The sequence below is a fragment of the Podarcis muralis genome, chromosome 6 (assembly GCF_964188315.1).
Source record: "Podarcis muralis chromosome 6, rPodMur119.hap1.1, whole genome shotgun sequence".
Lineage (NCBI taxonomy): Eukaryota > Metazoa > Chordata > Lepidosauria > Squamata > Lacertidae > Podarcis > Podarcis muralis.
In genome coordinates, this window is record NC_135660.1 from 71917808 (window position 1) to 71933174 (window position 15367).

General features: G+C 40.5%; 1 protein-coding gene across 3 annotated transcripts in view; it reads left to right on the plus strand.

Moving 5' to 3' along the window:
• The window catches only part of CTNNA3 (catenin alpha 3), a 554150-nt gene that overhangs the window by 458414 nt on the left and 80369 nt on the right, over positions 1-15367 (plus strand). For all 3 annotated transcript variants that reach the window (XM_077930540.1, XM_077930541.1, XM_077930542.1), the window contains one exon: positions 1535-1686. In XM_077930540.1, the coding sequence (XP_077786666.1) occupies positions 1535-1686 (152 nt within the window). The remainder of the gene's footprint in view (positions 1-1534; positions 1687-15367) is intronic.

Consider the following 15367-nt stretch of genomic DNA (forward strand, 5'->3'; position numbering starts at 1 on the left):
CTCTTAAGACATACAGAGAACATTAAAGTGCTTTCCATTGAGGTCACCAGAAGGTCAAATGCTATTCCGTTAGAACCAGCTTTGGATAGGGATGCTCATGTGACCTTTTACAAATCAAAGATTGCCTCACGATTCATGCTAAAAACCTTCTATGCTTTTGGCAGAGCACCTCCTAACTCATGGGTAGTTAAAACTCGTGGAAATAAAACTCAAAGAAAGAGCTCTTGGCTGAGCTTTTACACAGAAAGTTTCTTTACATTTTATTTTTAATAAGTCTTAAGATACGACTCCATTCTGAGACTTTCTATGGGGAAGCCCTATGGGATTAAAAGGTCATTATAACTTTAGCTAGTGGTAGCAGTGCCAACGTCTTAGCAATATGGACTATTGCACTTATAGCATTGCTTAGCCGTCATAAATTATTTGAATACAAAATCGATCATTGGAGGAAAATGCAGTTAATTTTGTTATGGTGCACACCCTTTTATTTTAGTCAGCATGGAAATTACTTAGTAGGATGCAGGATGAATTTTGCCTCCTTCATGCTTTTGAGAGGTACACAATGGGAAAGGCAGCGCACATTAGCCCTTTTCAAGTGACCAGGCAAACACGTGAAGGATAATGCCAGGATTGTGCACACTGTCCTTTTTGTAAACTTCATATGTTCATCTGATTGTCTATCTGGTCCTTGCATGCGTGCAGTTTGTACATTCATAAGGTATCTACAAAAGCAGGTTGCAAAATGCAGGTTAGAGCTCGGTTAGAGAAAGTTTATATGCATAATCAGATAATCAAATGTACACGTAGATGTATTCCTGACCCTTCCCTTCATAATAATGTGTACTTTGGTTCCTGGTTCTTATTATACATTCCCTTAGTGCTCGTGTGCCTCGGACTAAATTGATAGAGCAATGTCCCTGAAACTGAGCTCAGGCATCAAACCTGGCAAAGTATTCTGAGCTCTTGTGCCCTTCCTCCAGAGCAGGACAAAGAGAGGTTGCCAGACAAAGCCAGTCCTTGGAAATATGACACAAACAAAACAATTCTCCATGTGGACCCAACTTGGGGGGGGGGGGAGTAAGTGAAAGAAAATAAACAAGATGGGAAATGCAGGAACTGATTCTTGTATTGTTACCGACCATTTATTCACTTTCTCTCTCTCCTGCCTAACCATTTCCTTTCTCTACTGTGTCCTGGACTAATAAAAAACAGGAGCAGGGAGCCGAAGTACAGCAAGTTATGGGAGATTTCCACTGGGTATGATGCATGGAGCAATCATGTGAATCAAGACTTAATCCCCACCCCTTTAAAAGTCTTTACTGGTCGGCAAACGGAATTTTAATGCGTTGCATTATTATTAACCTAGGTGTCTACCTTCCATTTTCTTTTTCCTTTCCACTATGGTCCCCAAAAGCTTTTAAAAACAAAAACAAAAAACAAATACATGGGATTTCTCAAAACTGAAAGATAATGGCTAAGAAGACATTCTACAATTGCCTTAAAAATTCTCTCTCTTTTTAACTTGATTTAACAGTGATTCCAGAGTTTATTGGTCAAGTCAACACTGCATTGGAAAAGATAAGCAGGAATACAATTCATCTGTTTGATGACAATCAGTTTGTTGACATCTCCAAGAAGGTCTATGACACAATTCATGACATTAGATGTTCAGTCATGATGATTCGGGTAAGTGTCTTCATTCTTTCATGCATTGCCAATTAACACAAATTAGTCAGCCACATTGCTGTGCAGCATTCATATGAACGAGAGCTAAAGCCAAGTGACTAAGCAAGTGTGAAAGACAAATTCTTTCAAAAAATAGTTTGCATTTTGTTTCGAGAAACTGCACTGTAACATTCAGAACCAGCCACTGGAGAGAGAGAAGGTGTGCAGTGTGTGGTTTCTCCTACTTAGGAAGAATCTGTACTGCTCACAGATGTCCTCTTTGTAGACACAAATATGTATGCTTTATGTGTATTCTTTGTCCAAGCCAAATAATATAACAAATAAAACACATTAGCAAAATAAAATAAGCAAGAGTTATTGCATAGAATGTTTGTGTAGCATATGAAGAAGAGTTTTTTGGCAGTGTATCCTATTAGCTATACAGAAATTGTTTTGAAATTTAGCAGCTATTTGACAAAGCTATTATTGCTACTTGATTGAAGGCTAATTTTGGATTATAGAATTGGAAGGGACCATGAGGATCCTCTAGTTCAACCCCCTGCAATGCTGGAATATTTTGCCCAATGTGGGGCCCAAACCATGGCCCTGAGATTAAGAGTCTCGTTCTGTACCGACTGGTGATGTAACAACATAAAGTAACCCTATTGACAACGCAAGGCAGTAACTTTGGCTGGGATTAAAATTAAAGAGACATTTAATTTCTGTACTGGAACTGCATGGACACAGGGTATTTGATGAGAGCAGAAGCAACTTTGGTTTCTCAGCCTCCAGCTCCATGATAGACATGGCTTGAAAGTGAATAGCTGTGAATGCTTTCCTTATGTTACAAATGCCCTTCAAGTCATAGAATATTCTAAATCATGGTATATTTTAAGATGGCAAAACCAATGAACTAATTTGTAATTCTAGATTTCTGTTCTATTCTGTTTCACCACCAAGTCTTGGATGTTGGGATTTAGCCGTCATTACGCTTGATTCCATGGCTCATAGATTCCTTCCTGGAAAACAGGTGTGCTCTCCTGACATTCTGCTGAACCCGGCTGTGAATGATTGTGTGCTCTTGGGTTTGAGAGAATACATGTCCCATGTGCTTTTGTGCTTATGAAAATCCTAAAGAAATGTAGATTCCTCATCCTGCCAAAATGAATAAGATTGTGTTAAATGGCAAGCTTCTTTCACATTCTTCACACACATTACATGCAAATTATGCAGAGCAAACACTTTTGCTACATTATCAATATGTTCATTTTTTCTAAGAACAAAGTATAAATATACGCAGGATAAAAGGATAAAAGTTTTCAAGGGATGTTTACTACCTTATATCTGAAGAGGAAGATCAATTTTATTTCCCAAACATGCATTTTCATGTGCTTTGGTATAATGAAATATGGGGACTTTTCTGTAGGAGATACTTCTAAAATACTGGTAGCAGATTACTGCATGGAGACTGTGAGACATGGGGGTGTTCAGGATTGGGCTTGCATCTAAATTAGCAAATGAACTGAAAATCCCAAATTAGCTCATTCACAGTGTTGTTAATGGTGCTACACCTAGTATGGATGTTAAAATCATGTATGAAATGCACTCGCCATTTAGAGCACTCACCTTGGTAATACCCAGTAAAATAACCATTAAAATATGTCCCTGTCTTCTTGCTGTGCTTGTACAGTGTGATGAGGTCAGAAAAAGATCTGTTGCGAATGTGACAGGGGGAATGGAGGTGACTTTTTGCAGAGGATGTAGGAAGAAGTGAACACTTTAGTAAACACTGAGCAGAGTTTTCTCCGCTCCAGAAATCCTCTAGTTTTATTGAAACTCTTATTTTTATTCTTTTGCTCCCCTTGAGATTCCTTGGACATTCCATCAGAGACCAAACCTCCAAATTCTACTCAAATTTTGCTTTAGGCAAAATTGGTTGCAGCTCTGCTTTCGACATCCATCAGAGTCCTGAAATAACAGCTTAGTGCTTGATAGCACAGGAACAGTTGCACTTTTCTCTCTCTCTCTTGCTCCCTCATTCTCTCCTAGACAGGCTAGCTGAAAACTCTTGCTAGACTATTATGGAACAGGACATTCCAGCAGAGGTGTTTAGTCCTATGATTATTGAAATCTAGTTTTTCTGTGCCACATGAAAATAGGCTTAATGTTATGGCAGGTTTTCAAGCAGCCCTTGCCTGTTCGCCTGTATCAAGTGAGAGTCACCTCACGATGAGGAAAGGACACTTTCACCGCTCCTTTTCTTTTAGGCCACCAATTGCTAACATAGGCACGTATGGGAAGGCAGACTAGAAAATATTTTTGTGGGCTAGTCTCTTCTGTGTCCATATTTGGAAGGCTATGGGCAAGATAGGTTTGGAGGAGCAATGCTGACCTGACCCAATAGAATTTGTACTGCTAGACTTCAGACATGTGTTCCTATCAAAAATAGAAGTCACTATTTTCTGTCATTCATTTGAGTGATCATCTTATGTTGGAAGTGGGGAGAGGGTAGTTCTCTGATTCTAGTAATATTTGCATTTGGTTTTCTATAGTTATAGTTGTTTGAATTGTGTCAGGATTCCCTTCCTTATTGTGTGAGTCACTCTGAGGCTTCTTTTGTAAAAAAAACACAACAACCAACCAGCAGATTAATATAATTATAATGCATAACATATAATACATTTCATTATTTGTTAATAGTACTTATGCCTTGCCTTTCCATTTTGAACATAATGCTTTATCAGGCTGTAAATGGTCTTGTCCAGGAACAGTTCCTGCGGTTTGTAATGCTGCTAGTATTTATTTTTAAAAACACCCCTCTGTAGAAACTCTTCATTCTTCCCCCATACCCAAAAGACAGCTGTTACACAGCTTGTTCATTTCTGCCATTTTTAATTCACCCTACTCAAGGGCTTACAGCAGGGATGGGAAACATGTGGATCTTCGAATGTTGTTGGACTGCAAGTCCCATCATCACTGACCATTGTCCTTTCTGGCTGGGGCTAATGGAAGTTGGGGGTCGAATAACGTATGGAGGGCTGCAGGTTCCTTGCGGATGGGCTAGCAGGTGCTAAGGAGAGTGAATGGGAAAGTAGGAATTGCAGCAAATTAGTCCTAGGCAGGTGCCCATGTTTCCCAGATACTGGTGCCAGCTGTTACCTAATCTGCATTAGTATATGCTTAACATTGGCAACTCAAGGAAAAGTCGGAAGAAGTTAAATAGTCCAATACGCCATCTGGACATTTCTGTTTCATTGACTTTGTTACGAGAGCTTGACACCTGAAGTGTTTCTGAGGTTTGCTTTAATAACAGAGGGCACACTTCCCCTTACCCTTGAACCAGAGATCTGGTTCAGAACAGTGCCTCACAAAATGAGTCGAAATAAAGAATTCCATGCATTTTGAAAGGAGGTGCATTCATATTCCTAATTAGATACCATCCAATTAGTTGTAAGAAACAGAACTAATACCTGCCTATAAGGCACTTCAGTATCTCTAAATGCTATTTAGGCATAAGCACTGTCTGCAGCAGCCAAGGTGAGGGAAGTAACATGCTTTACAGCCAACTGCTGGGACACCTTGACTCCCTGCCAAACACACTGGGCTTCTGATTACACAAGGATCTGAGTACTGATGCGAGCAACAAAATTCTTGATCAAAATATAACTGGGAGATGTAAATGAACAAGGACACAAATTCATGGGGTTCCTTTCAACAAGAAAGGAAAAGGAGAATCTCTCAATGGGAACAGCATGGCAACTATTTCAACCATGAAATGACTGTGGGGTATATTTTTTTTAATTAAAAAACCTGCTAAAAACAACCAGTCTGCCAAAAGTAATTATTAGCTTAGATTGTCAGTGGTATAGTTCAAAGTTTAAGCAACCTCTCAAATGTGTAAAATGTTAGGAAGCATTGGGGGGAGATCAAAGGCAGGTACTTTGCCCTACTACAGACTCTATTATTGCTCTGCTAGGAGATTTGATGAATTAGGGCAAATTAGACCTAAACCTGATGACTGGTTCAGAAATGTACCATTTTGTGTTCATTTCAACACATCAATCAGACTGCAGACCAGATCTAGCTATAAGTGATTTGAACATTACACTATTAGTAGGGAATCAGTGATAAAGTGAAGCCTGTTTGTAAATTAGTTACATATGTATTTACCATTTTATTGGGAAATATATATGTAAGGAGCATATGGATTTGGCATTGTATTGCTTGAACCTGTAATTCTATGGCAGTCTGGCTGGCCTTTTTAAAGCAGCAACTGAGGACTAAAAGGTTGGGAAAGCGGAGCTCTGGTTCATAGCACTGTTTATGTGGGGTGGCTGAATGGTATCTAGGCAGCTGTCTGTGCTGCATATTATTTGATGCCAGCCGAGTACTGGAGCCTCAAACATGATACTCTTTGAATACCTGTAAAAGTGACATGGGGTTACCGTCTGGGGCTCTGCATGGAAATGAAAAAGCTACACAGAGCAAAAATGACTAGAAATCATAATAACTCACCACAGGCAGTTGTTTGAACAATATCAAACTGTAAATTCAGCAGCAGTCATGAATCAGAGTACACAAAGCTTCTCCGCCCCCTAATCATCAGAATGCAACATTTTGATTTTAATCCTTAATAATTTAAATGTTTGAAATGTTTCTGTGCACATAAAGGTGGGAAAACATAGAACCATCCTCTTCCATTGAAATAAATGTGGCAGCTCCTGTGAGCACTTGACTTCTGTGTGTGCTTCAATTTCCCAGCCAGAAAAGATACCATATTTACTCGAGTCAAATGTGCACTTCAATTTTCAGAAACTTGAAACAAAACAAAAAAAAAGTATTTGTAAATGTGTCATTGAATCAAAGCACACCTTAATTTTTGCAATGTAATTTGGCCAAAAAAGGTGAGCGTTAGATTCAAGTAAATACAGTAATTGCTTCATGGTAAAGAGCTATGAAATCTTCTGCATAAATTTTAGTTTCAATCACAATAGAGTTTTAACTTCCAGGTTTCTATTGAGAGTTATAATAGTCTGTTTTAGGATATATCAATGGAATTCTGGACTAGTGAACCACTGACCAGCTCTTCCATCATAACTTCACTCAGTTTTCAAGGTATTCTAATAGCGATATCATTGTTTGTTTTAGTAGATCTTGTTCTTGCCAAGTTCCTGAGGGCTAGGCCGATAAAATATGATCACGTCACCAGGACTTTGTGTCATTTCTGCTAAACCTCTCCCTTCTTCCTTCACAAATGAAAGCTGAATTCTGAAATGTTCATACATTATACAAATTGTAATTGTACAAATGAAGTACATTCTCACATGCTTGCTTGTCACGTGTGATTTTTCTACTGCTGTTTATAGGGAGAGAATCATAGCTGCCAGCAGTAGAGCATGCATTTCTTACATAGAAAGCTCCAGATCTACACCATTCACTTAAAGCATGTGACTTCCCCCCCAAGAATCCTGGTACCTGTAGTTTACCCCTCACAGAGCTGCAGTTCCTACCAGCCTTAATAAATTGCAGTTCTTTGTTGTTGTTGTTGTTTAGTCATTTAGTCGTGTCTGACTCTTTGTGACCCCATGGACCAGAGCTATCTAAGCCATAGTGTGGATGTGACCCTTGTTTCAATTCCTGGCATATCCAGCATAGAAAGACCCTGGAGAGCTGCTGCCAGCAAAGGGGAGTTAATGCTGCACTAGATGGATAGTTAGTTTCCCCTGGTATAAAGCAGCTTACTATGAGGAGAAGACCTATAACTCACCCTGATATTTCACTGGTCATTGCTTATACAGCTACGGACTTTGCTTAACAAAGCTAGAATCTTGTTTTAAAAAATAAAATGAAAACGAGGGGTGTGTTTCACCAACTATTCGCAACAATGCTTGTGCATTGCGGTTTTGGAATTGGGGCATGAGTTCAGCCATGCTAATAACTGGATAAGACTACTTTAGCTCTTTCCCTTCACTTGTAAGTTCCACGGACTGTGAGGTTGCCTCCTTGTGCTAGGCCTGACCCCATACATTGCTTTGGTGGCTTAAGCTGGTGTTCTTTTGATGTTTTTCCCCCTTCCTCCTTTGAGTGCGAACAAAAGGGCAGTCCTTTTGTCTCCAGCCCTCTCTGGTCCTGAAATGTTGCTCTGCTACTGTGTTGATCCCTGCCCTTCTTCTTTGCAAGTCTTTTTGAGCCTATTCAGTTTGCTGCCATCTCTATTTTTGTGGCTTTGTATTCAGAACAAGAGATGGTTTTCATTCTCTGATTATAATTACGCCACTGGAGTCAGAGGTTAAGGTTACGAAGGTTGCATCTTTGGGCACGGGAAAGACTTTTATTTTTCTGTCCTCAGTAGTGATAATTGAAGGTTTCATGGGCTGCTTTTTTGTTGTCATGGTCAGTCCACAACGTTTCATTTTGTTCATTGGCTATCTTGCACAACTTACTTATAAATGCCTTATAGACCTTAAAAGAAAGCCGTAGAGTCTTCAAGCGAAGGGAAGCTTAGTTCAGGCAAGTCTGAAAACTCACATACTCTTCAAAATGTTCCACAGCTCAACAAACAGTCTACATATCGATGGCAGTGGATTTCTACGAGTATCTGTTCTCCAGTGTGGACACTGCAAATGAAAATGCTTGTAAGCAAGTCATGTGTAATGAATGAATCAATCTGTTTCTACTCCTCTTTTGCATGTGTTTACTTGGTCAATTAAGGCCTGTATCTGCATTAATATGCTATTTATTTTTATCTGATGTCCACACAAACATTGTAATTTAAAAACATGTTCAAAAATATATATTCTCTTAATATATGCACATCTAAACACTGCTTGCCACTCCAATCTCCAAGCATTGAGAGACTCCAGGGATTTCAAGTGCTTACCCTTGGTTTCCTTGGAAGGAAGGTCAGTGGAGACTATGGTGTCTTTAATATCTATGGTTTTATTTACACATATATAAAACCTTGAGCATAGGATGTAAGGACTCACAATCTTTTTACATACATATATGCACATGCACATGTAACTCAGCTGGGAGTCTTTCCCCTAAAAAAAGCCCAGGCATACGCACAATATTCTGAGATACTATAGCATGTTAGTGCTCCATGTCCTTGATTTAGAGGACAGCACAACATCTATTCTTTAATGCTTTTTATACTGTTGTTGGGAACCATGCTGATAGCAGCTCTCTCATGACTACAGTGCTTGCCCAGCCAAAGGTAAGCATTGCTGGGCTGGACCCTGGTGTTGTGGGTGCCTGTGCTCCTGCTTCCTACTACTTCTGCCTTTTCGTGGCAGTGGAGAATAAAGCTGGACTTTGAGGAAATGGTGTGATGGAGAACAGTGGAGACTGGAAGACAGGAGGACTCAGTGCCAGAAGCGAGAAGGCAGAGGAGCAAGCCAGAACATCTGCAGCTGAGAGATGCACTAGATATGAAGTGAACTCCTCTTCTTGCTTATTTGATATTTATGTATCCAACTGACACAGCCAAGGGAGCTATCTAAGAACAGCACTCCTTGATTCCCACTGCTTAAAAAATTAAAAATCAACTGTTAAGTGGAAGACTCATTGTTTCAGCTAAAATGGCACATTGTTTTGTCCATTGTGTACATTCACCAGCACATAGTTTTGCAAGTGAAACCAGGCTACATAATGAATGCTTTTTTCTGGTTCTCCTTGAACTGTCTGCATTATGTTTGCTCCAATGCTCTTGTTGGGATTTGTGGCTACTCTGCAGAATTAAAATAGATATAAACTGATCACTGTCATGAGATCAAATAGATGGGATTGTGTGTTTACTTCTGGCCAACATTTCTTTTCCTAATCTCAAGAGATAATCAGCTCTTTGAAATATTGCTTCTCCCTGATCTCATAGGACTGGGCTGAATGTTCATTTGAAGCAATTCACTGACCACTTAACAATGGCACAAACTGTCTCTGTTGATTTAATTTCTCGCCTTGACAGTATTTTGGAGCTGCACCAAATATCCACTTGTTTCAATGTTGTGGATAAAAGTAGAGCTTCCAAGGATATCAAAATGTTCTCGAACTTTCCCCGCACTCAGTTTGTTAGCTGCCTTTATCCACCCCAACAGCTGATGCTTTAGCATTGTGTGTGTGTGTGTGTGTGTGTGTGTGTGTGCGCGCGTGCACGTGTGCGCACACACACACACACACACACACACATAATTAGATGGTTTTCTTCATGGTAATGGTGTTCTGCTCCAGCCACAGGGATTGTGTAGTGAGTGTGAAGATGGTATTATATTGCATGGCCTATCAAAATATGAGTGAGGGCAGTATTTTCTGAATCAGGCTTGCCCTTAACATGGCTTTTTGTCTCCTCCTTTAACATGGCCTCCCCCACTGCAAGTTGCTTTTCAAAAATGCCTCACTGTGTCAGTTGCTGGAAATAAGCAGGTTCTGTTTGTAGCTTTCCCATGGGCATCTGGTTGGTCATTTGAGAACAGAATGCTAGACTAGATGAGCTTTTGGGTTGATTCAGCAGGGCCGCTCTTATATTTTTATGTGCAAGTGATAGTGTGAAGATCTCTTTGCTTTAAAGTTCTCTAGAAAAAGGATTGGTGGGAAGCTGGAATCTGACTAAATTCATTCTTAAAATGGAGTGTTGGAGGAGTGAGGCTCTATTAGTTTTCAGGTTACACCTAGGAATGCCAACTGCAAATTCCATGGCTTTAACATCTGCCAACTTTTTTCTCTCCCTTCCCTGCTGCTTTGTTTAACATGCAGCTGATGAAGAGCTATGAAGAACCCAAAACCTTGCTCAGTATTTTATGAGTTTTTGGTTGGTTCTAATAAATGTATTGCCTCACTGTGGATTTTGGACTTTTTCTCTGTTGGAACAGCATAGCTTCTATACTTCTTAATATGTGGAGAACTATGAGTTTTAAGAAGATCACAGTATACAGTGTGAGTGTATTGTACCTTATACTAGAGCAGTGAGCCAGATTGCTAGATATTATATTGCTTTATTCCTACATTCGATTTATTCCTACACTCAATACAAGAATTGAGCACCCAGCCTGAACTCCCCTTCTATTATATGAGCACTGTAGCAAGACCATAGATTCCCACTTTATTGTCTCTTTATAACACTCGAGGGAATGCTGTAAGAGTGAATCACATACATAATGATAAATTTGTCAGGTAGTGTGTGGATCTGAAGGTAAGGAATTTTCTAAAGTTACTCAGACTTGGTTCAGGCTTTAAATTAAATTGCATACTGTGCAGACATGCAGCAAAATAAGAATTTGGGCAAAACATGCCCCATAATTAGTAAAAAGCTAAATTCCACCTTAAGGGCAAATATCATCATCATCATCAAGCCTTTATTGGCATCACTTACAAACATTCAGAATAAATAGGCCAATGCGATCTCATTGCCATTTCAACAGTACAGTCATTTGCCAAAGGGAAGATGAGGCGAGCAATCTATTTCACCTCTGTGGGACTCCAGCAAGGGCAGGGTCCTGTAGCATATTTCGGTGGCAGAAAATCAAACAGAGGAACTTAGCTACTGTCTTGGTGAGCTCCTGGTCTCTCTCCTGTAATAAGAAGCGTATAACCTCTGTCTCTGGTTTCCATGTTGGGATACATAGGTGGTCTAAGAATTGTTGGCGGAGATCATCATATATTTTACAGTTAAGGGCCATGTGAGCTAGAGTTTCCACCAAGTGGGCATCACATGGGCAGATCCTATCTCCTTCTGCCATACCCGCAAACCTACCCCAAAGGAGGTTAGAAGGATTACAATTGAACCTTAAGGGCAAATACCAGCCACACAACTGAAACTTCTGTTTCCGGAAATGAAATGTATGCAATTAAAGGAAGCATATCTGAACCAAACCTGCAAAGTTTCAAAGTGAAGGGAGAGCAGTGAGTGAGTTAACTGGAACTAGATACGTAACTCCATCAGAATCCAGGAAGAAGTAAGAGTGAGGAAAGCACAACTTGATTATAAAAGCGAAAGCACTCCATACCAGGTGCCCTCCATATATTGCTGGACTGCAACTTCCCTCAACCCCAGTGAGCATGGAAAATGCCCAGACATGATGGGAGTTGCGGTCTTAACAACACCTAGAGGTTGTTTGAGCATTGGCTACCTGTGCTTTGTACAATCCATCACTAGACACTTTGCTCTCTAACTTAGGCCTGGGGAAGGTGGAATTGGATGAGAGGTTGCAGATAGAATACAAGCCAACTAGTAACAGTAGATCCGAGTAGTTTCCCCACATTGTTTTGTTAAAGTTGTACATATTGACTCTACCAGTGTTCTAGTTAATCTCTGAAAGTTTCTGAAATTGATTTTAGAATTGGCACATGCACAGTTCATTGAGTCTTCATTGTGTGTCTTTTTATCCTTCCCCTCACTGATTGGTTAAAACTGCACACAAAAGAATATTGATATGATTGCAGAATTCTCTTTCTCATAACAGGAAAAAATGGACAGCTCCATCAGTCTCTCAAGGCTGTTGCAGCCATAATGTAGTTTGTGCTTCTATGTGAAACTGTAGAGAGAAAATATAAGACACCACATGGTGGCTTCCATAAGCTCCAACCAGCATGGCCAGTAGTCAGAGATGATGGGTGATGTGGTCCACCAATATCTGGAGGTCACTAGGTTGGTGAAGTCTGAGTTAAGGGGAGGAGAGCAATACCTCTCCTTTCTTAGAGGGCCCTCTGCCAACTCCTCTGAAATAAGCTTACAGTGGTACCTTGGGTTAAAAACACTTCGGGTTACAGACTCCCCTAACACGGAAGTAGTACCGCAGGTTAAGAACTTTACCTCAGGATGAGAACAGAAATTGTGTGCCGGCAGCGCGGTGGCAGTGGGAGGCCCCATTAACTAAAGTGGTGCCTCAGGTTAAGAACGGTTTCAGGTTAAGAATGGTCCTCCAGAATGAATTAAGTTCATAACCAGAGGTACCACTGTATTTGCTTAAGAAGCAGATGTGGAGGGGTCTGGCTGCAAGGCTGGTGCAGCAATCTCTATTTTGAGTGGAACTAGAATTAAGCACTTTGGACTCGTATGAAACTTGGGACACTTATACATTTTATTTTTTGCTATGAGTCCCAGTAAGGGTAGGGGAGCATGAGAGAGACAAATGCATATTTGTAGTTAACATGGTGATATCTGGATGGTGCCTTGCTAGCAGGAACCTTTTGAACATTAACAGTTTTTTCTCCAAAGTATTTTACAGAACCTAGAAGACAGGCTAGACATATGTGGGATAGCTGTATCAAAGGTAGCTTTAAAGCAGCCAGAAAGAAAAGAAGCAAAGGTTTGAGATGGAGAGTTTGTCCTGCATCAAAGATGCCAAGTAACTGGCCCCACTTACTTCAGGTCAATGAAAATAAAACATCCTTTTCAGCTGCTGGTGGAACATGTTACTTCGATTAAAACAGAAGGCTAACAACTGTACAGTATCTTTGAGGTCCAAGTACTATGCTTCCCAGGCAGAGAAAGCAAAGGTTGCATTGAGCCACGTTTGCATTAGGAAGCTGACACACGTCTGATGTTGAGTATCAGATGCAGCACATAGCAGGCAGGAAAAGATAGTTGTCGGGACAGCAGGCACAGATGTGGATGTGATCATTGTGTCTGGCTTGCAGCACATTCCAGGGACTGAGGTATGACAAACACAGCTGTTACAACAAGGCACATGAAATTACAACTACTTGGGACCCTAGGAGAGCAAATGCATCTAATATGTTTCATGCATTCAGTGGGCATGATGTGACCTTGTTCTTTGATAGCTTTGGGACACATGGAACATATTTCCTTACAGAAATGTTTCCTCTTGGAGAAATGGATTTCTGATACTGGCAGAAGGCTCAACACATTTTTCTTTTACCAAAAAAATAAAATAAATACCTGGCTGTCTCATCGGGAGGTGATTTTGCTGCTTTCAGTTCAAGGTGGCTAGCTGAGGCAGCCATCTCTCCCCCCCATCCAACCATGTGAATCACTTTGGGAAAAGGCTGAATTATGGCATAGCATTGTTTCCAGGAGCATCCTGGCCCAGCCACACAGACTGCTGAGAACATCCAAGCTGCTGCCTGAAGTGGTTGCAATGCCTTTTGGAGGGAGAGGGAGAAGCCTCCACCGACATAGTTAAAAGACAGAAGGGTCACAACAACACCATACAGTGGTACCTCGGTTTACAAACGCTTCAGGTTACAAACGCTTCAGGTTACAGATTCCGCTAACCCAGAAGTAGTACCTCGGGTTAAGAACTTTACCTCAGGATGAGAACAGAAATCATGCGCTGGTGGCGCGGTGGCAGCGGGAGGCCCCATTAGCTAAAGTGGTACCTCAGGTGAAGAACAGTTTCAGGTTGAGAACGGACCTCTGGAACGAATTAAGTTCTTAACCAGAGGTACCACTGTACTTCTAAAGCACATTTAACACAAATTTAAACTACATGGCTTTCCCAAAGCAGCTTGAGAACTGTAGTGTAGCCTTCCCAGAGCTACAATTTCCAGCACCCTTAAAGAAATCAGTACCCAGGATTATTTGGAAGAAGCACTGTGCTTTAATACATGGTTTGGATGTGAGAAAGATTACTGCCATAGAAAATTTGTAATTGCAGGTCAAGTGACACCCCCATCTCAACAGTAATAGAATATACTTCCTTTTTGCAGTCAATGAATGGCCCAGGAAGAGGGGGAGGGGATATTTGTCCTAGCCTGACCATATAGGATTGTGGTTGCAGCATAACTTCTTTCCCTCACCAACAGAGAAGTTCACTTACTCCAGGGAGTAATGGTGTGATATTTTTAAATTACCACAGTTGCAGTGACATTTCAAAGAAAGGCTCTTCCCCCTTCCAATGTTCTATTCAATATTGTATTTTTTAACTTTAAAACATGCAAGAAAATAGCCTTGTAACCTCTACAAGGAAAATTTCAACTGGTGTAAAAATACAGAGAAAAACTGTTAAAATGAATGAGAAAACTGCATAGGTTAGAGAACAGTGTCAGAAGTCACAGTATGACATACATTTTTATCATGGCCCTACTGTGGTATTTGACATTTTAAATCCCTACTGAAACAAGAATTGAGCAAATATTGTACAATTGGAAACAAAAAAGGGAAAAAAAGAAAAATCTAATTGCTTCCTGCAAAAAGACTGTGGAGAGAGATAGCACTTATAAGGAACACTTTCTGTCCTGCTGTTTGAAAAAGCTCCAAATGAAACTAGAGTAAGCAGGAGCACAATTCACTAGCAGTTACCAATATAAAACAAGTTATTGTTGCTGTATCACCCTTACCGGAGAAGAAATGCTACAAATATTGACATTCATTTTGGATAATGCCCTGTGAATCCTGGAAGAGAGATGGACTATGCAAGAGTTTTGAGGCAAATGTCTCATCTCCCCCAAAAGGAAAAAAACCAACAACCCTACTGTGTAAATCTGTTCTAGAGATTCTTTTTTTGGCACACCCTGAACAGATCCATACCATTAGCTTCCACAATCTTTTGCACCAGGTGTTGCTAGATAAATTCACTGGGTCAGTGTATTTTGATACCTGGAGCAATATAGGTCCATCTATATTGGTCCATCTAGCTGACTGGCAGTGACTCCACAAGGTTTCAGACAAGGGACCTTCCTAGCCCAACCTGGAAATGCTGAGAATTGAACTGGGATTTCTGCAGGCACAGCAGTTCCTCTACCTCTG